The sequence below is a fragment of the Cryptomeria japonica genome, chromosome 4, assembly GCF_030272615.1.
Source record: "Cryptomeria japonica chromosome 4, Sugi_1.0, whole genome shotgun sequence".
Classification (NCBI taxonomy): domain Eukaryota; kingdom Viridiplantae; phylum Streptophyta; class Pinopsida; order Cupressales; family Cupressaceae; genus Cryptomeria; species Cryptomeria japonica.
In genome coordinates, this window is record NC_081408.1 from 515,531,262 (window position 1) to 515,555,194 (window position 23,933).

The following is a 23,933-nucleotide window of genomic DNA, read 5'->3' on the forward strand; positions in this document are numbered from 1 at the left end:
AGAATTTTGCAAGATGAAGAAAGTGCAACTACAACAAGGATATCACAATAATGATGGAAATGTTATCACAATCATGAATTTTCTCTGGAAACCCAAGAAATTGTTGCCAGTACAAGAGAGTAATCTAAGATATGAGATTCAAGATGGTGAGCAATGCAAGAACAAGTTCTAGACATTATAAAGGAGTTTCCACACAAGAGAAAGAGAATGCAAATGTGATTAAGGCAAAAAGTAGTTCCAGAAGAGTTTATCAAAGCTAGAAGATGGTGCAATTTGTGATTATCTCTCACCATCATCACCTTAGGTGCTTAGAAAGGTTAAATATCAAGAGATATGGCCCGAATCAAAAACACTCGTGATTAGTTACAAGGATTAAGTTGAGGCGGTGCCCAATCATTTTCAACCCAATCACACCATTCCAAGTCAAGGGATCCAGATTCAATGCACTTGACTCATCCATCAAGGAGGATAACTACCACAAGTATAGGCACAAAGTTCGATGTACCTAACCTCATCATTCATTGGTCAATCATTCAAGGATGGACATGTGTCCTATGTAATGTAATTCAATCATTGGTCAAACATTAAATGTTATGTAATGGGTGTAACAAACTCTAACTAGGGTTTCTATCTTTCTATCTTGGTCATTGATTTGGACTTGATCTTGGCCATTCAATTGTATTGAGAGCATTATATAAGGCTTGCTCTCCTCATTTGTAAAGGTTAATAGCAAGTTAACAATCCAATAGTGGATCAATAATAGATAATAGCAAACAATAATTAGTAGTTGATCATTAATAGTTAGTAGATAGCTAGAGTAGAGTAGGAGAAAAGGAGATTGTCGCTGAGGCTTTGTTGCAAGAAGCATATTATTTTCATTGAAGATATGGTGAACTTCGTGTGTTGATTCAATATTTACATGAGCTCTACTTCTCATTTATTTTCATGTTGAGTAGATGTATGGAGGCTATTGTGGATGATTAATGGTGAAATTTGCATGTTCATACTACTTGCATTTCACTGATTGCTAAAAACCATGTGTGATCGAATGAACTCTTATACAAACTCAATTTTGATTGCTACTTACCCATTGATATGCATCACATTGATGGTGTCTATGTTGGTGGTGATCTGAACATTGATTACCTTAAAAGATTGCACTAGCTTTGTGCAGTTGTTCTTTACATGGCAAAGCAAAGTCTAGTAGAGTTTCACTAAGTCATTAATAGTCTCTTACATTCCTAGGATTAAACTAGCCTTCTAAACCCTCATCCTTTTAACCTTTTTTCAAATCAAGTAAATTTCCATGTTCCAGCTGCATCCAAACAAGAGTTCATGAAAAATGTAAGTCCCCCTTGTGATTCCAGCCATATCACATCGACCATTGAACTTATCCATGCATCAAAACCTAATATTTGGAACCTTGGAGTTATCTCAAGTGATCACTTAGTTCAGCATTTGAGAGGATTTTGTTCAAGAGGATAAAATACCAAGTATTTTATTCTGTGTTTGAGGTGCATAAAAAACACATCAACACCGCCCACCACTACAAGAACCTTGTCACTTCATCCCGAAATAGAAAATGGACTAGATCTTGTTGGATGATATGTGCATGGGAATAACTGTAAGTATAGAAATGATAAACAAGTGAATGAGACAAATGTATATAGATGTATAAACATAGGAATAAAGATCAATATTAAGTGCATAAGTATTATATAAGAGAAGGGGCCTGATCTACACCATCTTCAATATATCTATGTATCAAGACACTTAAAACAAACACAAAATTAAATAACATATAAATAAATCTACAAATTTTCTCATTATAAATATATATTACAACAATTAATTACCGAGTGATAGAATGAAACACAGAACCAACGAGCTCATCCTATGTAAACATGGTGTACGTGCACCCATATGAGAGTTTATAGTTTACGTTTCTCAAGTATCTCTTGTACGTTAGAAGCCGCAACATCCCTAGTTCTATCAACATATTCTTCTCTTATTGCATCACATCAGAGAAGTCACAGGTCCTAATACAAGTATTATAAATCTTGAGAATACAAGATTCTTGGAGGCCCTCTTTGTAAAAGAATTCAGATATAACGAAGTAGCCTTTTTATTCAACCGGTCTCTACCCTTCTGACTGAATCAACATCGATCTTCAAGACCAGCCTGTTCCTTTGTGCAAATGAAACTGGGTTATTCTTGTGTAATCAACCAAGAGGCTTCAGAAATTTTACCGCTTGATTGTAACAGTCCTGGCTATAGTGGGAGACGACTTCCCCAAGTCTATAATGGTGAACCCTTCCAAGTTCTGAGAAACCTCCAAGGTCCAGAACCAGTTCCTATCCTGCAAAACGTATACAATGCTCAATCTTCAATTGTTTGATATTGTCTTTTCTATGATATTTGAAAAGATAAAAATATTTAAGGCTTCCCAAGTCCATATTAATTGGAGTGATCTATGAGTTTTTATGTGAGTTTAAATTGCCAAGACTTAATTTGTTAATTTGTTATTTGGCTTAATCAAAATCTAAATAACATATATGTGGCTGTTTACTGATAGCCTTGCCAGTGAGCCAACTTTGTGACCTTTTTTGCAGAACTTGTGATAATAATGTCTTGTGAACAAGACAAAAAGAAGAATGTATCTACCTCCATACACCAGCTAACATTCGTAATGTCATCATAATTGTCAATGCAATCCATACACCGACAAAGCCCCAGTGCGCAGAAAGTGTCAATAAGCATCCAATGGTAATCATTGACACAATGACCTGCAATGCGAGTAATATGTGAGAAACCTAAGAAGATGCAGTCTAAGTTAAGCTCAACCATTAGGCCAACAATATACCATTGAATATGCTGCAAAGGCAAAGTCAGAAGCTCCAAAATTAATGCCATCAAAAACAAATGCCAAAGAGTTGAGTGGTTGAGTAGCAGCAACAAACTGCAAGTAGAAAAGGATGATATCAGTCCATATGTAACTAGTTCCACTGTCAAACACCAACTAATACCAATTGGATAAGTAACACTCACTGGCATCCCAATGTAGGTCATCTTCAATACATGTATATCGTTGGAGAACAATCTCGAAATAATGTGCACGCCTCCAGAAAGGACCACACCCAAAAAAATTCCAAGAACCATCCCCATCTGTAAATTACTAATACAGATCAGTCCATGTACATGACAAGCATGAGAAATGCATTATTTTAGTGCTAAAGTTTTCTGTTAGTTTTGGTGTTTGGAGTGTATCATACAGGTGGTTTACAAGGGCAGCCTTTAGTCCTCAGGTAGAACAAAAAAAATCCATTAGTTGCGTCTCGAGACCAACATAACTGCCTGAAGGTTCTTATAGTAAAAATCTAATTTGTAAAAGCGCTTGTCTCAATCAATACAATTTAGGGCAAACTTGACACACAAGCAAATTCTATTATACAAGGAGTTCTATAATGGTGAACGCTTGTTTTATTGAAAATATTTTAAGCCAGAAAAATCGAATTGATATCACTTAAAACCTTATTAGAATACTGAAGCTATCAAAGAAAAGTACAAAAACCATTCTATAACTTATCTACCTTAAATAAGGTTCTACAATGAAAAGACCCAGTATCAATAAAGTAAGTCATCATCTAATCTACCATTGCCAGACAAGACTACAATGCCATTGCGCACTAGACAGGGGAACAAAAATGTATTACGAAATGGCTACATTGGCAATGCATAGGCAATCGCCATCACAGATCCATCAAGAGTTTCTTAGAATAGATTATTGATGAACTGATATTATATTCATACAAATGTCAAATTCAAGTTTAGTTGAATTTAAACATATATTAGATCAGATGTAAAGATACATTAATAATGGTGCCCATAAAAGCAACGTTCAGCAATAATAAGTCCCATCAGATGATATCGAACAGAGTAAAATGACACTATGTGACCATGGACAACTATCAGAGAAGTCCATAACTGGTTTGACCTACCTGCTAAAAATATATATGGCCAAAGATTTGGCAAACCATATAAGGAACAAATAAATATCATATAACTTGGCAGCTTAAGGGCGTGCCTAGAAAAGAATAACTGATTGATTATAATGATCTAATGAGGAAGATTAAGAGTAAGAATATATAGCTACCTGTAATGTCCTAGCAGCGGCGTTCCTTGCTTTCTCATAGTCACCTATTGCAAAAGCACTTGCCAGGATTGCCTGTGTAAAGGACAAGAAAATGGTTAATAGAAAAAAAGGCCAATTTTTTTACTTATATGGCAAACAACTAAATGAATGCTACCCCATGAAGGCCTATAGGAAATCTGATTTATTCTGATGTCAATTATTGATCAGCTTGATTGTAAGATTATACTTCCCAATCCATCCACACCCAAGAGGATTAACATATTTAGCAACAAGTTCCACCACATGGTTAATTTTCTTAATCTCTTACCTGTCCAGCAAGAGCCAATGCATCAGCAAGAAGAGAAGTCGCCAACCAAATCTGATTGCAAATCTGAAATGCTGCCATCGAAATTGCCCCTTGTCGTGCAGCCATGGAGGCTGCTAAAGTCGTGCAAACAGTGACAGCTGTAACTCTTGCAAGTAGTAAACCACCTATCCATATAGAGGACAAAATCAAAGGGTGACATTTGTTTGAAAAGAAGACTTAAAAATAAGCCTTACCAAGCATAAATATTTGCAACTGAACATACCGTCATTTTCAGGGAATCAATTAAGCAACTACACTTGCCAAACTTGTTAGGACACACTCCAATGGTTGAAACGCCATTCTTAATATTCAATTTGGTTTTGAAACTTATTCAGATGAATTTATTATTTGGCTGAAAAATCTTTACAAATTTCATTCTTACAAGTTTTTATAGAAATATGTCGATAATGGTAGTGTGATGGTTGTGGTGTTGTGATTCTTGCCACCAAGATTCAAACCCCTACTGGGATGTTATTGCTGACTCTGAGTGTTCTTGTTGGGGACGAGTCCCCCATTTTTTACCTCACGAGTTCATAGCTCCAGTCAAAAGTGTTTACCCCCAATTTGGAAAAATTGTTTTTATTAAAAATGTATTTTTCTTCAAATTGAATGTACTTAAAAAATGTGTATTTTGAAATTGTTTTTATGATAATAAAATATAAAACAAAACAAATATATATTTTTATTCTACTTTGTCAACAACAATATATATCTATTATAATTTATAAACAAGTGAAACTATTAACAAATAACCTATAAGTATATAATACCACACTTTTTAAAGTAAAAAACAAAAGAGTTATTGAAATGACGAATGGTGGCTTTTTCAAAAGTAAAATTAAAAGTTATATATGATAGTGAAATAACTATTCAAATAAAAATAAAGTAAACAAATTATTAACTAAAAATTAAAAAGTATGTTCATGTATGTATGTAGTAAATAAAATAATTATTAAGTAAAATAAAATAATTCAAAACTAATATTAAAATAATTCAAAACTAATATTTCTCTTTTTTTAAGAATGATATATTGAATATATCTATACTAATTCATTTGAAAAAAAATTATTTATTGACCTTACTAAGAAGGGTCAATTAAACATTTTTAAATGTGTCCTTGCCTCATGTGAAATTGGTTTGTTACTTAGACCACATAGCAGAGATCAATTATCAATATTTGAAAGAATTTAATTGGTGATTTTCTCCTTTATTTCTTTTGGTGTGTCCCTAAGTAAACAATCAGTGCATTAATTATTATAGCTATTTAAATTCTTGTATATTATAGAGGGTTGTATGGTTCCTCCTTGTACTGTACTAAATGAGGTCGAATCTATTAAAGATGCACATAGAAATCCCTTGTAATATTATAGCAATACAATTCATTACAAATTACGTATACAAGTTGTTTATTGAAGCATGAAGGAGCATTCAATTTCAGACAGTTCATCCCACCTATATTTTTTATAATCATTCAAGATTATGGATATTTACAGCCACAGGTTACTAGCTACAAATATTTCTCAGCTAATGAACAGGTGGAACCAGGAATGCCTTCAACTGTTGCACGCATTCAATGCGGCATATCCAATTTTCCTTAACTTTTGGATGGTGTCCCTGTTATTTGTCTCTCACAAAACCATTTTAACTTTAAAGCAACATAACCTAATTTAAGTGTCCAGAAGCATACAGAAGAATGCAAACTTTTTTATATAAAGGCCATCTTTTGGTATTACTAAAGTTCGGTAAAAAAATGCAATCTAACAGGATGAACTGATTCTAAAGCAATTTCCTTGATGAAAGAAAGCTATCAGAAAAGCTGTGGAAAAGATAATTTATGCTCAGGCGCGATTAAATAGCATCTTACTTACCACTTTTGAAGAACCGAGCGAATTGCAGGTCAGATAGTTTAGGTGGCAAAAGCACAACTTGTTTGTGCAATCTAAATAAAAGAATTAAAGCCATAAGATACCTGCAATCCATATGATACTATCATCAATAATTCCAATTGCAGAAGACAAATATGTTAATCTAACAATGCATGTTCTTTAATCTACACAAAAAACATTATAGAAGATTTTGCAATCATAGCAATGGTCAGCCAGTAATGTTAAAGGAACAAGTATAATGTTTTTTTTTTTAAATTGCATATCTAAGAAATGGACTGAATTTAAACAGTTGAGAAGAGGGTCCCACCTAAACAGCCACAATGTATCCCTTGTTTAAGTTCTTCCTACAAATCTAATATATCATTTCCAAAGTTTCTCAACCTTTATTAAAAATGAACATATAAATACTTTTCACTCACTGGGATACAACATGAGCAATTGCTGCACCGCCGACTCCGAATTTAAGAACAAATATAAGGACTGGGTCCAAGGCAATGTTAGATATATCCGCTGCCACTGAAATTTTGAATCCATGCATTAGAGGGTGTAATCTAAACCAAAATGAAGAATTCAACAGCAACAGAGAAATAACTCACAAGGACAATAGATAATTAATAGCGATTTCCTACCAGATACAACATTTACTTTTTAGACCAGCATTTTTTATTGACAACCTTCTCAAGATTTGAGGATAATATTTTTCTAGTCTTGTTTCTATATATAATACCAGAAACATATCTCCATTGAATCTTAAAGAAAACCTTCCTCTACTAATATACAAGAATTATTCCATATTTAATGATTAATCTTGTTATCTCGTTTTCCATTTTAAACTCTCAAATCAAACTGAAATCATGAAATTTTTGGCATGATTCACCTTGGCATCTTTTCAGCAAATAGATTTGTCACTTTTACATTTAAAGATGCTTTTCTCGGTATAAATTTCTACTGTTTATCATGAATGAGCCTGTAGCATCCATTTTAAGAAAGAAGCTTTTGCATGGATTTTAAAGTTTAATTTGCATTTTTGTTCTATTGTGTGTCACTGATCACTTCAATAACATGCATATCCAAACATTTTCAAACATTTGAGAACAAGCAAAACCCTGCCTTATTAAGTTTCCATGTATAAAGTTAAATTCTGGTTGAGAACATACAAGAAACGAATTCTAATTGCACTCTTGGTCTTCCATGAAGAAACCCAATTTGATCCTATATTGACTTGTATATTTCTATGTCCATACAGGTCCAACATGGATAAAGTTTTACTATGTCACAATTCAATATTAATTTGGTGGTGAAAGCAACATATACAAGGTTGACACTGCTTTGATACAAAAAAGAGCTGCCACCTTTATATTTTATTCATCGTGCAATTTATACAATTCTCAAGCACGTGCCTATAATGCTATAAATCAGATTTTAGCGTGATTTTACAGCCTTGTATAATACCAACAATGTGTAATTCTTACCATCCAAAAATTAAAAGGTGTGCTAAAAAAGTATGTTGCTGCTGTGACTTGTATGTTGCTGATTTTACTTCTTGACTTGTTTGTTGCAAACTAAAGAGTTAGATTGAAATCAAACTAATATATTTATGCAAAAATAATTCAAAATTCTGCTGGATGAAACTCCAGCAAAGATAAAAGTGAGCAGAAAATAATCTTACAACCATCCAACAGCTAGAATATGCAAAGCAATTGTATGAACAGAAGTCAGAAAAAGAGGCCCCTTCTACAGTCAAAACAACAACAAAAGTATTCATCTTACAGGAGATTAAGGAAGATCTTAAGAAACTGGGAATAGGTAAGGCTTGTGACATGCATGGATGAGAAAAAGGCAGAATACTTAAAATGGGGAGTTAAAAACGTAACTCCTCACATTAAGAAGATATTCAACATGATTTTCCAAGAAATTGGCTAACGAATCTAGTAGCAACTCTCTTCAAGAGTAGAGATGTAAACAATCTTCTAACTACCAGACCATATGATCAATCCATATTTGCAAAGTTGTTTTAAAGCATGGTTGAACATATAATTAGCCAGTAGGTAGAAAAAAAAGATAAGAGGGAAACATAACAAGCAGGTTTAAAACTAAAACACTCAACAATGGATCATGGCATTCCTTTGAAACATATAATTGAAAATTCAAAAAATACAAAACAAAAAATGTGGAAGCTCATTTCTATCTTGTGGATTTCAAGAAAGCTTTTGACAGAGTCCTAGAAATAAATTATGGGACAGAGTGGAGGATCTGAGCATACAGGAATAACATAGAGCAGCAATTCAAAGACTATGTAAGGAGGTTCAAGTAAAGATTAGTACTCAAGCAGGCCTTTTAGAAAGCTTTAAGAGTGACAAAAGAGTTAAGTAAGGATGTCCAATATCTCCTACCCTATTTGGTTAATATATTGACAATTTAGATTAATAGTTAGATCTACAAAGAGGGGATGACAGTGTTCTTTTAGGAGAGTATATTGTGAGGCTTCTTTTGTATGCAAATGATCTCATTTTGATTCAAGGTCTATTCAAGGGTTGAAAGAGCACTTAAAAGCTTTAGAGCACTTTTGGACAAAGGTAGGCATGCAAGTAAACGCTAGCAGGACCACAATCTTGATCTTCTCCAACTGAAATAAAACAATGAGCTTAACCATCATTTTGAAGGGAGGCTCCTGGGATATATAACAAAGTGACTTAAACAATAAACTTAGTTAGGAGGATGTTGGATAGCACTTTCTGCATTGCACAAAACAAGTAGCAAGTTTGAGCTATGGGACTGGAAATCTGTACGAATTCTAGTGGGCCATTAGTGGTTCTAGTGGTGCTTATGTGTGTGAAGTGTGGGATAGCAACACATCCAAAATAAAAAGGGACAAAATAAAGAGGATTTAAAAGTAACTGATTACAAGTAAATTCAAAATAAAAGCTACAATTCCATGTGAGGTTCTTCTAGCAAAAAATAGGTACCTTTCCTGTTGAGGCAGCTGCTATGATTTGTCTCCAAGATATTTGAAAATAATTGAGGATGCAAATAAATGTCCTCAAGTTGTTATCAAAAAAGTTTTGAACAAGAGAAAGCAGATTAAAGCTATGAGATTTCCACAATCCATTCTATTATTCACTAATTGCTTCCTATGTTACCTGGGGACGCGTCCCTGGTATTTTTTTCAGGCGTCCCTGTCCCGGGAACAGGGGACTCCTAGGGGACGTCCCCATAAATTCTGCATATTGACAATGAATTCTATACACAATTTGACTTTGACTCTCAATTTAACACAAATTTGGCATAATTTGGCATAAGAACTCTGTTAGTTCTTATATGTAAAGGGTTCTATAATGTATATGTGCATGCTTTAGCTGTGTTTTCATATGAATATTTTAAAATTCCCTATATATTTTAATTTTCCCTATTTTTATATAGGCGTCCCCTTTGCCATCCCCTAGCTGTCCCCAAAATTGGCAAAAAAAATCACCGTCCTGGAAACGCGTACCCCCATCCCCTGCCGTCCCCGTCCCGGAAACTCGGGGTAACATAGCTTCTGGATTTCATCTCCTTAGAATTCTTGTTCATCCTGATGATGAATCACGGAGTGTGATTCGAAATGTTGATGATAAAAATTTGTACACACAATTGAATCCAGAAGCAATAAGTGAATAAGAGAAAGCAAACTCGGATGAACCAAAACAATAAATGAATGAACAAATGGAATATCAGCTTGAATTTATGCCCAAATAACAATACAAATATAAAGACATTTTTTATTTATAAATCTCTCACAACTATGTCAGAGGAGACATTAGAGAGAAAGAGGAAATCTTGATGAATTTAATCCTACATGTGATCTCACAACCAAAAGGCCCATATAAGAGCAAATACCACTTTAAGAGCAAAGATGCTCATAGACTGATCCAAAATAACTCAGAATTTCTTTAATGTGAAATAGGCAAATAGAAGAGACAAAAGAAGAATGGTAGGAGAGGACGTGACTTTTGTACAGTTGGGAAACTTAAGTTAGATAGTTATTTTAATTTGTATTTGAGTGTGAAGCTTATAGTGACAGTTGAGCCAGAATGTAGATACTTTAGCAGTGGTTTCTTTACAAAAATTTGTTTAAAGCTCAAAGAAGATTGAGAAAATAAGAGAAATCATCATCAAGAGAAATAGAAAAAGATCATCACCAGAAGATAAAATGGTTGGTAAACTGTCCCATAGGATTCCCTTGACCCCCTATGACCTTATGGATGTTAAAAAAACTTCTATTCTGTTTTATTCCTGCAAACATTCATCACATAGAGAGCATGTGTGCATTCAAGTATGTTGAAGGTTAGCCCTGAACCTAAATTTCTTGAATAAATTCTATTATTTCAACTCATGGTTTTTTATTCATAATTGACAAGGGGCTAGTCATATAACATGTCTAGAAAGAACTAAAGTCCATAAGGGATTCTTAGAATTCCCTCAATTCCTAAAGGACGATTCATAAAGCATATTTTTCTTGTGAAATTATATACACAAATTTAGTGGTTATGTAATTTTATTTAATTAAATACTGTAAAGCTTTTTAATTATCTTGCTCAAACATAGTTTGTGTCAATCTCCTGAAAACTTTTCAAGAAAAGAAAAGCCATACCAAGGGCTTGTTCTGAAATTTTCTCAAACCTTGTTAAAGGTGCTAATAGGAGGGACCTTGGTGATAAGTGTTTGTAAGTATTTCCATTAATTTGGAACATTTTTCGTTACAAAAAGCTAAATAGGTGAAGAAGCCAAGGCCCAAAAGAGAATGCATAAAAATTATTACATTTATTGTAAACATAAGTAATGTTATTAATCATGAACTTGTGGTTTTTATCGTATCTTTTGTGACACTAACTTTTTCGAAGCAAGAAAATCAACCCCAAAAGGAGAAAATACTAAATAGTGTTTAAAGCAACCTCCTCCAAAATAAAAGTCCATGAAAGGAATCAGGAACGTAAATTTAATAGCCACAACATTCAAGCTCTTGAAGTCGATCTGCAGATCAAAATATAGCCAGAATCCTTCTGGATATCACAATGGCTGAAGCAAAGATTGTAGCCAACTTAACCTAACACCTATATTTCTTCCTGTATTCCCTTGGTTTATTTAAGGAGCTCATTTTGTATGGTCCTTTCTGCTTATTGTACACCTACAACCAAAGGAATTTTACTAATGCACTTGAGTCTTAAAATAACCCTTTCAGATCTCTCTAGGTCCCTACAAATGCATCTCCAAAATTTGCAATACAATATTGAAATACGTAGGATTCAACCTTGATCAAATTTGTCACCACTGTTGATCACTAATAAATTTCCTTCCAACACAAATAAAAGCTGACAATTTAAGGACTCCCTTACTTGATATGTTCTATATAAGCATAGTAGATATTGTTTAGGTTCATAATTGACCTTAGTATGAGCAACCTAAAACTATGTGAATGACAAAGGGAATATCAAATGTACAAAGGTAAAGACATGTTCAACGTAATGATAACCCAAAACACAAAACGATTAGCAGAATCTTGCAAATATACAAATTGGTGTCATTTGAAAGTGTTTTTGAATTTTACTTACATGTTGCATACAATGGAGTCATTGTGTCCTTAAACCCTCGAAATACACCTTGTGTTGCAAGTGATATAACTACTGCTGGAGCACCAAATGCGCGCAACTTTAAATACCTCTCTGCAGGAGATCGCATAGGTGATTTCTGTAAATGCAATTAAAAAATTCTCGATAAGTAATAGCTCATTAGTTTATGATCCAATAGGTTGCCTTTTCATTTTTAATAAGTCATTGTGCAGTGGTTTATATCAAAAGTTTCATGCATCCTTTCTTCTAGCCTTCTTGTATAAGGATTCACTGATTTGAAATCAAAATGTTAATACAAGAAAGATAGCATCGTTAACCAACAAACATCAAAACCATGTCACACAATTGGGCATGCAGTTCAACAAATTGTAGCACAACTTACCGCATGTACACCCATAATGCTTAAGATGGGTTTTGCTGCAACAATCATAATCAAAGCTTGAAGAATGCCAAGAACTGCACCAATTACCAATGCTGATGAAACTGATGGAAGAAGTCTCTTTTCAATACATAGTGTAGCAGTTGTGGAATCTATGATTGTGTTGGCCGCCTCTGAAGTTATGGCTTTTGAGACACAAAGTGAAAAGAAGTTAATGTCAAATTAATTGATCCATTCAATTTAAACTTCTTTAATTATATATAAAATTATATTTATAAATTTTATGGTTTTTGTTTCTTAAATATAATTCTTAGAAGTGCTTAAATTTATTTTAATGATATTTTCATAATATGAATTAATAATTATAAGATAAAAGGACTAATTAGCACACACTTCTAAGTAATTATTACTAGGGAAGCAAGGTAAAACATTAATATAAGTTTGTGCCTTTCACCTTCTAGGATGTTTTTTCATTGACATAACTTTTGAAATATATAATGCTTTATATTTAAAAGTTATAATTAAAATACATTTCTAAAACAAATAATGTTTTATATTAAAAATTTATAATTGAAGTCTACCTTTAATTATACTTAAACAGATAATACTTACGAGGACAAGAAATTAGAGAATCCTTTTCATTATTGGTTGGATTGGCTGGACATTCTTTTATAGACTTTGCAATCTCTAACCCCTCAACAACCACCCCTTTTGTAGCATCTTCTACATCTTTTTCAATATTGATTGGATTGGTTGTGCATTCCTTTATAGACTTTTCAATGTCTAACGGTCCCTGGACAACCATTTCAGTGGTAGCATCTTCTTCAGCCACTAAAGATGTCGTGACACTTACCAAGGGAAAGTTGAATACTTTTGAAATCTGATTAACGATCGCTATGGAAACCCCTACAGCAGCAAGCTCCACAGGCCCTGAAACCAAACAAATTACAAGATACATAAGAATTTCCCTTATATTTTAGAAAATACTGATTGAAGCAACAGATATTATGTAAATCTATCCTTCAAATCTCTACTAATTTTAAAAGTTGCTCTATTCAGATTAAAGGCTTTCAATTCTCTAACTTATTATTTGGCAAATTCAATTAGATATGCATTAACGATCATTTAAATTTAAAATTTTCTAATGTTGAAAAGGGACGGTGGACTGTATGACTAAGACTAAATTATTTTTTAATAATAAAAATCGTGAAGATCTACCAATTTATTAATATTTTCAAATTACAAAAATAAAAAAATTAATATAATTGACAAACCCTTCCATGCACTCCTTTAAAGTTGAAAAGGGACGGTGGACTGTATGACTAAGACAATATTATTTTTTAATAATAAAAATTGTGAAGATCTACCAATTTATTAATATTTTCAAATTACAAAAATAAAAAATTCATGTGATTGACAAACCCTTCCATGCAACTCCTTTCGGCTTCAGTCTTCCTTCCTCCATGTTTCATTGTGGTTCTACAATTTTCTTGTTTTCCAAACGAAATCCAAGATGACCAAGAAGATAGAATCTCAATGGAGGCCGAGAAATCTTCTACGATCTTTTGTGCCGCAGCTTCTTCCAAATTCTGAAAATGCATGACATGATATTGCAATAAACGTCAGCCTCGGACTCCTTCAGAAAAATATGTGTTGGCCATAGTAGACAGAACCACAAATCCATAGGAACTGGAATGAGGATTTGTCTTCACCCTTATCCAAATCTACCCTCTCAGCCAACACAGAGAAAGGGTGCGCAACAGGGAACCTAAATGTTTAGTTTAACAATATCAACATTAGGGGAAACCACTTTTGGAATCCATTTCTGTGGTTGGAAAACACACGAGCCCAAGGGAAGCATGGAAGAACACTCTGCCAATTTGAGACCCATTTTAGTAAACCTAAAACATCCGAAAGGAAACCGCTCGAAATTGATAAACGGGATTCTGGAGACACTAGAAAAGCACATATTGATGGTGTAAAAGATTGACTAGGGCAAGTCCACAATTACGAAAACCCTCACAAATTTGGATTGAGTATAAGGTAGCTCCTCATCAAATTAGAGGATAACACTCATTTTTTCAAACAAGTTTCTTAATCAGGCCTTTATCCCTCATAACTAGAGGAAGAATATACAACTGTAACTAAATTAAAGACATAATAATTGAATCCATAACAGGATCAACAAAGGGAGACCAAGGGAAAACAAAAATACCACATTTGCCATAGAAGCATGGACCATTGTTCCACACCCAGTAACAATCTAACAGACTGAAAATTGACCAAGAAAAAGCCGTTATCATGCAGAGAAAGAGTACGAAATGCGATGTTGCTCTAGAGCGGTTTAATCCATTGAGAAGTATTGCCGAAAGGTCTCCTTCCTAAACATTTAAACACCAAGGATCTCGTACCAATCTCCCCTTCTATTTCCCGCTCTGGCACCCCTTCAAACAGTAACAAGGGAACATGCCCCAGGGAGAAAAGTTTAGGTACGCCCTGTTCCATCTCAGCATTTTTAGCCCCAGGCTCAGGCAGCAAACCTGAAATTGAAAGCCTCAAAGTCACGGTCCACATCATGTCCCTTCTGAGCCTCTTTTTGTTGTGCATTGAGGAAAAGAAGAGGCCCTCTGCTGTCGTGCTACCAATACAAGGATGAGATTAGTGTTACTCCATAAAATTTGGAGTTTGTAATATTTGCCACCACCATGAAACAACCTTCCCACATTATTGCATTCATTGTATGTCCCGTATACCACCGAGACTGCAACAAGCGCTTCATTCTCCTTAACATCACGGCTTAGGGTTTTTGTGGAACACAAAAAATTGCGCCTCAGAGAAGTATTGCCATTCAAAATCTCTGAAAACGGAGTTTTGCTCTTGCTAGATGCAGACAGATAACCCTGTTGTATATGCCGTATCTCATCTCCCCCCGCCATCGCGCTCAATCCCAACTATCACTCAACTCAATGAATTTTTTAGTTCAGGTTTATTTGTTATGGGGGAAATTTTATTTTTTAAGATTATCAAATAGCATGTCCTATAGACGATCCTATAGCATGTCACCTAAATTTGAATGAAGCTAGGGGAAAGGACCCAGTAGTCGTGCACCCTAACTTCACGCTTCTCAAAATCTTACTTGGAAATTTCGAATCACTCCGATTTTTTTACAGCAGCTTACTTGGCAAGTCCCCTGCTTATAACTAAGGTTTCAGGGCCACATCATCAAATATGATGCCACATCAGCATGCTTTTTGCCAAGGTGTCCAAAACAGCCCCAAAAAAAAGTGAGACCAATAGGCGTGCATTAGAGACCCCAATAGTTGTGCAGCCGATGTGGCATCACCTGATTGGTTACTTTTTACAATATTAGTACATTTCTTAACAACTATTGGTACATTTCCTAACAACTGTTGGTACATTTCCTAACAAAAATTGATATTTTTTGTTTCAAACAATAGGTTTTATTTGTTCAATTTTTGGAACAAAAGGTATCAACAACCCTCACAACAATTGGAACATGCTCAACTACTGGGTCCTTTCCCCTACTATAGGACAGTCTCTCCGCTTATACACTTTTTTCATTTGATTGTCTATAAGCAGTCAGTCTTAGTCATTTTTTTATCTTTGTATTTAGATCATTTTTCTAGTCAAGAATAACAAACAATAGTATTGGTATGTTTGTCTAAGTATTTTTAATTTCGTCATTCTAATAGTGCAAAAAATATACACCCTTTCTCTCATGTTTCAATAGGTCCTTTCCACTACCTTATTTCACATCAGACAGAGTTGAGAGAGTTAGTTCTTAATTAAATAATAAGAATCTTGGCTCTCCACATAATACTAGCCATTGTGTATGCTTTTAGTTGATAGTCATATGTGTGATTGAATTCCTCGAGATATTATTTCTTCTATCATCATCACTTTACCCCACAAACACTTGCAAAACTTATCCATAACAAAAGTATTTATCTCTTTGCTATTTGTGAGGCATGCATTCAAGTAAATATTACATTTGCTCGCCCATTTGTTGTTTTGTTTCATTCACATTGTTCTTTTGCACATAGTGTCATTGAAAATAACCTTAGACCATCTACCTACTTCTATTTGTTCAATTCTTTATAAATATCTTATGAGGCACACCATTATGAAAAAATCACACACTCTACTCTTATGATTATAAAAAAATTCTATATTTTAGCATTATAACAAAATTTCTAGGTGGTTCCTATTGTTAGTATAATACTTTGTGGTTATGTTATGTAATCTTGCAATATATTTATTTTATATATTGTCAATGATTACTTCAAATGTAAATCAACAAATCAATATGGACCCTTACATGAAAATATAAGAATATACAAATGTTGCATAAAAAATCATTAACACATTCATTAAAAAGTGAAATGAATATATTTTTTGCTTCATCTAAAATATCGTAAATATCTTATATAAAAATGTCATTTACAAATTTAGGTGGTCACCTAAACAAGTATTGATGTTATTTGAAATAGACAAAGGTTGTGAATCACTTAAAGCATGCATTCATATGAAATAAGAATCTTCTCTATGTCCAATGTAGTTGTAATTGAATTCTTCATGCCTCCACGAGACATAATCCATTTCAAGTCTATATTAGATTCCAAGTGTTGACACCCATTTGTATGGAGCTACATATCATGTTGGAAGAAACATTGCTCGTGTGAAAAAGGTAATGGATTTAGAAAAAACTAAATTCATTCCAAATGAATCCAATCTATGCAACAAATGGTTCATGAGATATTACAACAAACTAATTTGAAAATTCCCTCATGAATTTGAAGTGGGAGACAAAGTCTAGTTGTGCATTCAACAATAGAGGTCTCAAGATCCAAATGAAAAGAAATCAAACCTTTTGACATGGCTTTTACACTATTATTGAGCAAGTGGATGGTGATTTTTATTTTTGATCAACTTGACACCCTATCTTTGGTTGTCTAATGTAAAAAATATGAACATATGTTTCTTCCAGTCTTAGACACATCAAACATTGTTATAAATCTACAAAAGTTATAATTTAACCCTGACATCTAAACTCATGTTAGTACTAATTTAATTGCAAAGAATCAAATAGATTTCATTCTACCTAGTGCTAAAGGAAGGATAATCTCTACATAATGGCAAGTGATTCCATGAGAATTGAATTTAACAATCTTGGATGATGAATAATTTAAGGAATATAACAAGTCATTCAATTGACAATTTTAGACCTAAAAAATAAAAAAATAAACTTTATTTATCAATATTTTCTACATTTTTTCCAACATTTGTCTTAATTTTGTTTTGTAATTGAGAATTAACAAGTGAGGGCAAAAAAAAATGTCAAATATATTAAATTATTTAATAATTTCATGGTTAGAAATCTAAGGACCTGTGTCATTACCAAGTACATTATTACTCTTTTTTTACTATCTATAATTTTAAGAAATATTATTTTTTAATAAAAATAATAATTTTATAGTTTAAAGATAATAATACTTAAATTTGACGCATAAAAAATATATCTATCTTATAGAAATTTTTCTGTATGTGTTTTTAGTTCAAATATATTTCTAAAAAAACAATAATTATTATTATTTATTTAATTATTGTTAAAAATACAATTGCAATAATGATAAGTGCATTTCTTGCTCTTTCCTTTATTTTGGACTCTCTTTGATTGGGTTGTACTTTGTGCAATGACTATTGTGCAAAATAACATGTTCTTGTGTAAAAGATGACTAATAACTTGATTTTAACTTTATTCCACCATCACACATCTTGAGAGACTAGTCTTGATTCTCTATATTATTTATTAATTATCTTGGATTACTTTTGTAGATATGGAATCCACCCAAGTCAAATTTGTAAATTTATGCAAAAATGTCTCCTAAACTTTTAAAAATTAAATTTAAAAATCTATACACGTTGAACCTCTCCAACTAACCATTATGAATTGACTAAAGCATAAAATATTTCAAACTTTTATTCATTATAATCAATCTAGTTCTAGGTCATGGAGCATTAAAGAATTGTTAAATGGTGTCAGTTCTAGGTCATGGAGCATTAAAGAATTGTTAAATGGTGTCAATACTTGCATAGTATCAACTAACTTAGTAATTGCATTTTGACTAAAAAAGAGGAGTCTTATTTTGGAAAGCTCCTAAATAATATCTATTAACATCACTTTTTTAAGACATGAGTTCTAAACATCAAGCAAAATATATTATTGGCATTATATTCAATAGAGTTTAGATCCAATGGTTCAAACCAGCATCATATTCAATAGAGTTTAGATTGATTCTACAATCATGAAATTGAACCAATATAACAGACAATAATTTTTCCAACCTCAATTGCATAACATGTCCTAATTTTCTAGCACATTGACGACATCTATTATAGTGAAATTAACATCATTCCTAAAACTAAATACCATTAGTTAAGTGAGAGCATTTTTGGATTCAACCATGTGTATTTTTGTATCAAAGTTTTGAATCACTCTCCTCTTTCTAATGATGACTCACTAAGTGTGCTCTAAAATATTGATGCAAAAATACACACAATTGAATTTTCATATGAGCATCAACATGAGACCAGTATAAGCTCTTGCAAGCACAACCATGAGACTAGTAATAGCTCCTTTTAAGCAACCACACTAGAAACCTAGAAGACTAAGAGTCACAACTTAAAATTTTATATTAGATATCTTATTGAGATTTGAACTTCGATCTCCACAATAATAAATTAATACTTTAACCAATTAAATTTAACCTCTTAAATAATTTATTTAAATTATATATTTTTTATAACTTTATTTATTTATCTTAAAATAAATTATTGTTCATAATAATTTTATTTATTTATTTAACATATTATTCATTTATTCTAGATTAAATTCCACAATCATACTTATTAACTATTAATTTAATTTAAATGAGTTAAATAATTTATTTTAAAAATCTTTAAAAATAAAATATTATTTATGAAGGTGGACAATTATTATTATGTTGAATATAGTTGAAGTTTTTTTTAAATGACGATTTAAGGGATATTTGGTAAAGTTTTTATTATATGGAAGAAAATATACTAGGTTTAATTCTTATAAAAAATATTTCTAATATCAAGAAAAAAGATATAAAGTGAAAGGGAGTTCCATATTAATCATCTTATGGTATTTTATTCTTATATTCTTGTTTGTATAATTTTAAGTTTTAAATGTATATTGTATATATAGAGTTAAATTTATGTTTTAATAATAGTGTCATTGCATTTTTATTTGATATGTTTTATCTTGTTATATTTGGTATAAGATTTAATTGTTATTAAAGAAATTAATTTAATCTATAATGTTTATAATAGATTTTTAAAAGTGTTTTTAATAGTGTATTATTTTTTATGTGTAATATAAATATAAGTAAATAAATTTAACAAATTTTAGAAGAAAAAAATTATAATAAATTAATCTATGTAATTTATTGTTTTGAATTTATTTGTTGTTATAAAATCATACAAGAATTTAAAAATAGCAAACAATTCTATCGATTGTAGATATCTTTTAGATTAATTTATATATTTAAAAATAAATCAACAAGAAAGTAATTTGGTTTTTAAAATTATAGAATATATTTATTTCAAGAATGTTGATTATTAATTTAATTCTAATACCTAATTTTCTAGTGTGGCATTTTAATCAAGCAAAACAAGAATATAATTTGATTTTAAAAATTAGAATAAATTTATTTCAAGAATGTTGATTATTAATTTAATTCTAATTTCTAATTTTATAATACACCATAAATTCTATTTGACTCAATCATTTAGATTAAACTTAAATACTACAGAAATCAAATTATATAAGGGGTCAAAGCAATGACCATAAAATCATATTAAGTCTTTATAAGTAAACTCCAAACCGACAACAATTAAAGATTGAAACATTATTCCAATACAACTAACAAAAATTAAAAAAATTGGAAACCCAACAAGACGACAAAAAATCTCGGTGGGAGAAAGGAAGGCAAGCTTATAAAACAACACCTAGAAACGGCAGTGATTAAAGTACTGAATAAAAAAAACCACCCGTACAAAAATTTGAAAGGAAAATAACTACGGTTGTCTGATGACTAGGAAAATGTGTATCACAGCAATACGTGAATTGGACTAATGTTCTGGGAAAAGAATTAAAAAATCAAAGAATGGCAGGGATATTCATGATATCATATCTAGTCTGTTATTATAATTAATGATTATGAGACTGATTTCTTCGCCCCGAAAGGCTCCTCTGTTGGCCCCGGGGACTTCTAAGAGTGGAGACCCTCCACTCTTCTTCGGACGATGATTGTGTATATTTTTGAATTCAATTGTAATGTTTGGATCACACTCCATGATCTATAATCAGGATGAGAGAGTCATAAAGAAAAGAAATGCTACGCAGTTGAATTGAGAAGCAAGCGTGATAATGATTATTAATCAGTCAAAGTATTGATGTGAAACGTTAATGCAAATAAAGTTTATACAATTGAATCTCAAACAAGCACGGCAATCATTATTAGTCAGTTACAAGATTGTTATTAGAATTGAGTTTGTTTTTGTATTGTTTCTAAGATTGATTAGATGATTATGTATGTGTTCTAATGAAGTTTTGGATCCTGCTCTATGATCTATCATCATAAAAATGGAAATTCAAATTCATACTGAAAGTAAGACCCTTCCATAAAAAAATTAAACACTAATGATTTTCTCTTCTACGACTAACTCATCTTGATAATGTATCATGGAATATAATTCGAAACAAAAAAATTATTTACATGATCAAATCCAAGAACAAACAAACTAAAAATCCACATCTGAGGGTGAAACTTCAGCCTACCTATCCTTCCAATGAATGCTGTGTCTATGATGGAAGCAACTGGATCAGCTGTTAATGCCAATGCTGCTGGAACTGCAATTCTTGTAATCTCTCTCCCAAGTGTATCCAGTTTCAGTGTATTCCTGACAAAACAGAGCATTAAATCTTTAGCGAGTTTTCTCAGATTCTAAATATAAATGAAAGATAAAATCTAAGTTCATAAGATAAACAAGTAAAATACAATGGAGCAAAACAGTCTCACCTGCAACCCACAAAGAAAATCTTAAATGGGTTCCAATGGCTCTGGTTATTCACTGGAGCTGGATTCACACCCTCCGAATTAGATTCAGAATCCATTTTGTTCTTGAGTATATAGAAGTGTGAATTTGAAAGAAGAAACGATCAAGAATCCACAGATTATACTACTGGCTTCTACACCATCCAGTATAAATGAGTGGATGATCTGATGAAATCCTTGAGTTCACTGATAAGTTGAATCCCTGTTGATAAACAAACAGAAAGAAGCCCAGATTAGTATAGGCATTAAGTGTAGTACTTTTAGCTTCAGTTATACAAAAAGCTTAGCATTCAATCAATCTATAAAAAACGAAAAAAAAACTGTAATTTACAGTTTTCAGCTGAAGCAGAGTGTCATCCAACTTCAAGATGCCTTCTTTAGCAAGAACTTTTGTCATTAAACCTTATGCAAGAAGTGGGCATTTATAAGATCACCAATCATTCAATCTCACATGCATGAATCATTTTCAATTCTGTAATTGTTGTCATTTCGTCGAAGCTGTGATAGCTTTGCTTTAACGTGGCATTTCTTATTGTGTGGTGTGACTCAGAATCTGTTTCATTTGGACTTTCATGGGCCTTTCAGTCAAATAAATAGACTCTGTATAGCCTTTCTGCCATTTTTTCAGAAGAGTTAAAGTTGCGGCCATGGAAAAGGCCGAAATAGCCCTCTCCCGGGGCAGGCACAGACTGGTAAATCGAAACGATTTCTAGGTACTACTCGTCCGGTACTACTACTACTTTATTCTTATTTTGTCCATTTTGACTTGAAAGCGGAAAGGCATGGACTGGGGCGTTGAGCTCTCAATTTGGGGATCTTCTCTCTTGGCATTTAGTGTTCGGAGATAGAGTCAAGGTTGAAGGATTTTCTGGTTTAGGTTCATTCACTCTCCATTCTTGTTTTGGGGAGTTTGGATTGTGGGTTTGATTCATAATTTGTTTGCGATGTGTATAAGGGTGCATTACACATCATTTAAGAAGTTATGGGGTTTCATTCTATAAGGAGTGATGTTTCAGAGTGTTGGATAAATTTTTTGAAATTCTTTTTGAATCAGTTCATTCCGTTTTAGTTGTCGTTTTAGGTAGTCTAGACTATAGATGTAGATTTTTGCTGCCACATCAAAAGCACATATTAGTGGTGGAAAGGGATCTGATTGTCGATATAGTCGCTACGCCAACAATCCCTCACACGATAGAGTCAGATATAACCATGTAAGATTCGTACCCACTACGTACCATGTCGATAAGCCAAGCTTATGCAGACGAAGGGTCTAGGGCTTGAGGGACTCGAACTGATGACCTACACTTTGATACCATGTAGATTTTTGTCAGCACACCAAAAGCACATACTAGTGATGGAGAGAAATCTCATCGTCGATATAGTCACTACACCAACACCCCCGTAGATTTTTGTCGTCACACCAAAAACACGTATTAAGTGGTGGAGAGGGATCTCATCGTCGATATAGTCTCTACGCCAGCACCCCCCACACGATAGAGCTGGATACAACCACGTACCATGTAGGATTTGTACCCACTACGTACCACGTCGATAAGCCAAACTTACGCGGACGAACAGTCTAGGGCTTGAGGGACTCGAACCGATGACTTGCGCTTTGATACCATGTAGATTTTTGTCGTCACACCAAAAGCACATGTTAGTGGTGGAAAGGGATCTCATCATCGATATAGTCGCTACGCCAACAATCCCTCACACGATAGAGTCAAATACAACGACGTACCATGTAGGATTCGTACCCACTACATACCACGTCGATAAGCCAAGCTTATGCAGACGAAGGGTCTAGGGCTTGAGGGACTCAAACTGATGCCCTGCACTCTGATACCATGTAGATTTTTGCCATTGCACCAAAAGCACATACTAGTGATGGAGAGAAATCTCATCGTCGATATAGTCACTACGCCAACACCCCTGTAGATTATTGTCGTCACACCAAAAGCACGTACTAAGTGGTGGATAGGGATCTCATCATCGATATAGTCTCTACGCCAACACCCCCCACATGATAGAGCTGGATACAATCACGTACCATGTAGGATTCATACCCACTACGTACCACGTCGATAAGCCAAGCTTATGCGGATGAACGGTCTAGAGCTTGAGGGACTCGAACCGATGACCTGCACTCTGATACCATGTAGATTTTTGTCGTCGCACCAAAAGCATGTACTAGTGGTGGAAAGAGATCTCATCATCGATATCGTCGCTACGCCAACAATCCCTCACACGATAGAGCCGGATACAACCACATACCATGTAGGATTCGTACCCGCTACGTACCACGTCAATAAGCCAAGCTTGTGCGGACGAAGGGTCTAGGGCTTGAGGGACTCGAACTGATGACCTGCACTATGATACCATGTAGATTTTTGCCATCA

General features: G+C 33.2%; 1 protein-coding gene across 3 annotated transcripts; it reads right to left on the reverse strand.

Moving 5' to 3' along the window:
• Positions 1–1,795: 1,795 nt before the first annotated feature.
• On the reverse strand, positions 1,796–21,919 carry LOC131049071 (protein DETOXIFICATION 42). 3 transcript variants are annotated; one of them, XM_057983084.2, is made up of 14 exons: positions 21,866–21,919; positions 21,499–21,736; positions 21,258–21,379; positions 12,983–13,300; positions 12,374–12,555; positions 11,974–12,109; positions 6,805–6,901; positions 6,368–6,468; positions 4,461–4,624; positions 4,154–4,225; positions 3,049–3,165; positions 2,864–2,959; positions 2,665–2,786; positions 1,796–2,359 (listed from the first exon to the last, which is right to left on the reverse strand). In XM_057983084.2, the coding sequence occupies exons 2-14, from the start codon at positions 21,591–21,593 to the stop codon at positions 2,299–2,301; spliced, it is 1,683 nt and encodes a 560-aa protein (XP_057839067.1). In that variant the 5' UTR covers positions 21,594–21,736; positions 21,866–21,919; the 3' UTR covers positions 1,796–2,298. The 3 variants fall into 3 exon arrangements, with proteins under 3 accessions (XP_057839067.1, XP_057839068.1, XP_057839069.1); XM_057983085.2 differs by lacking the exons at positions 21,258–21,379; positions 21,499–21,736; positions 21,866–21,919 and adding an exon at positions 14,586–15,334; XM_057983086.2 differs by lacking the exons at positions 21,258–21,379; positions 21,499–21,736; positions 21,866–21,919 and adding an exon at positions 13,793–15,334.
• Between the last annotated feature and the right edge of the window lie 2,014 nt (positions 21,920–23,933).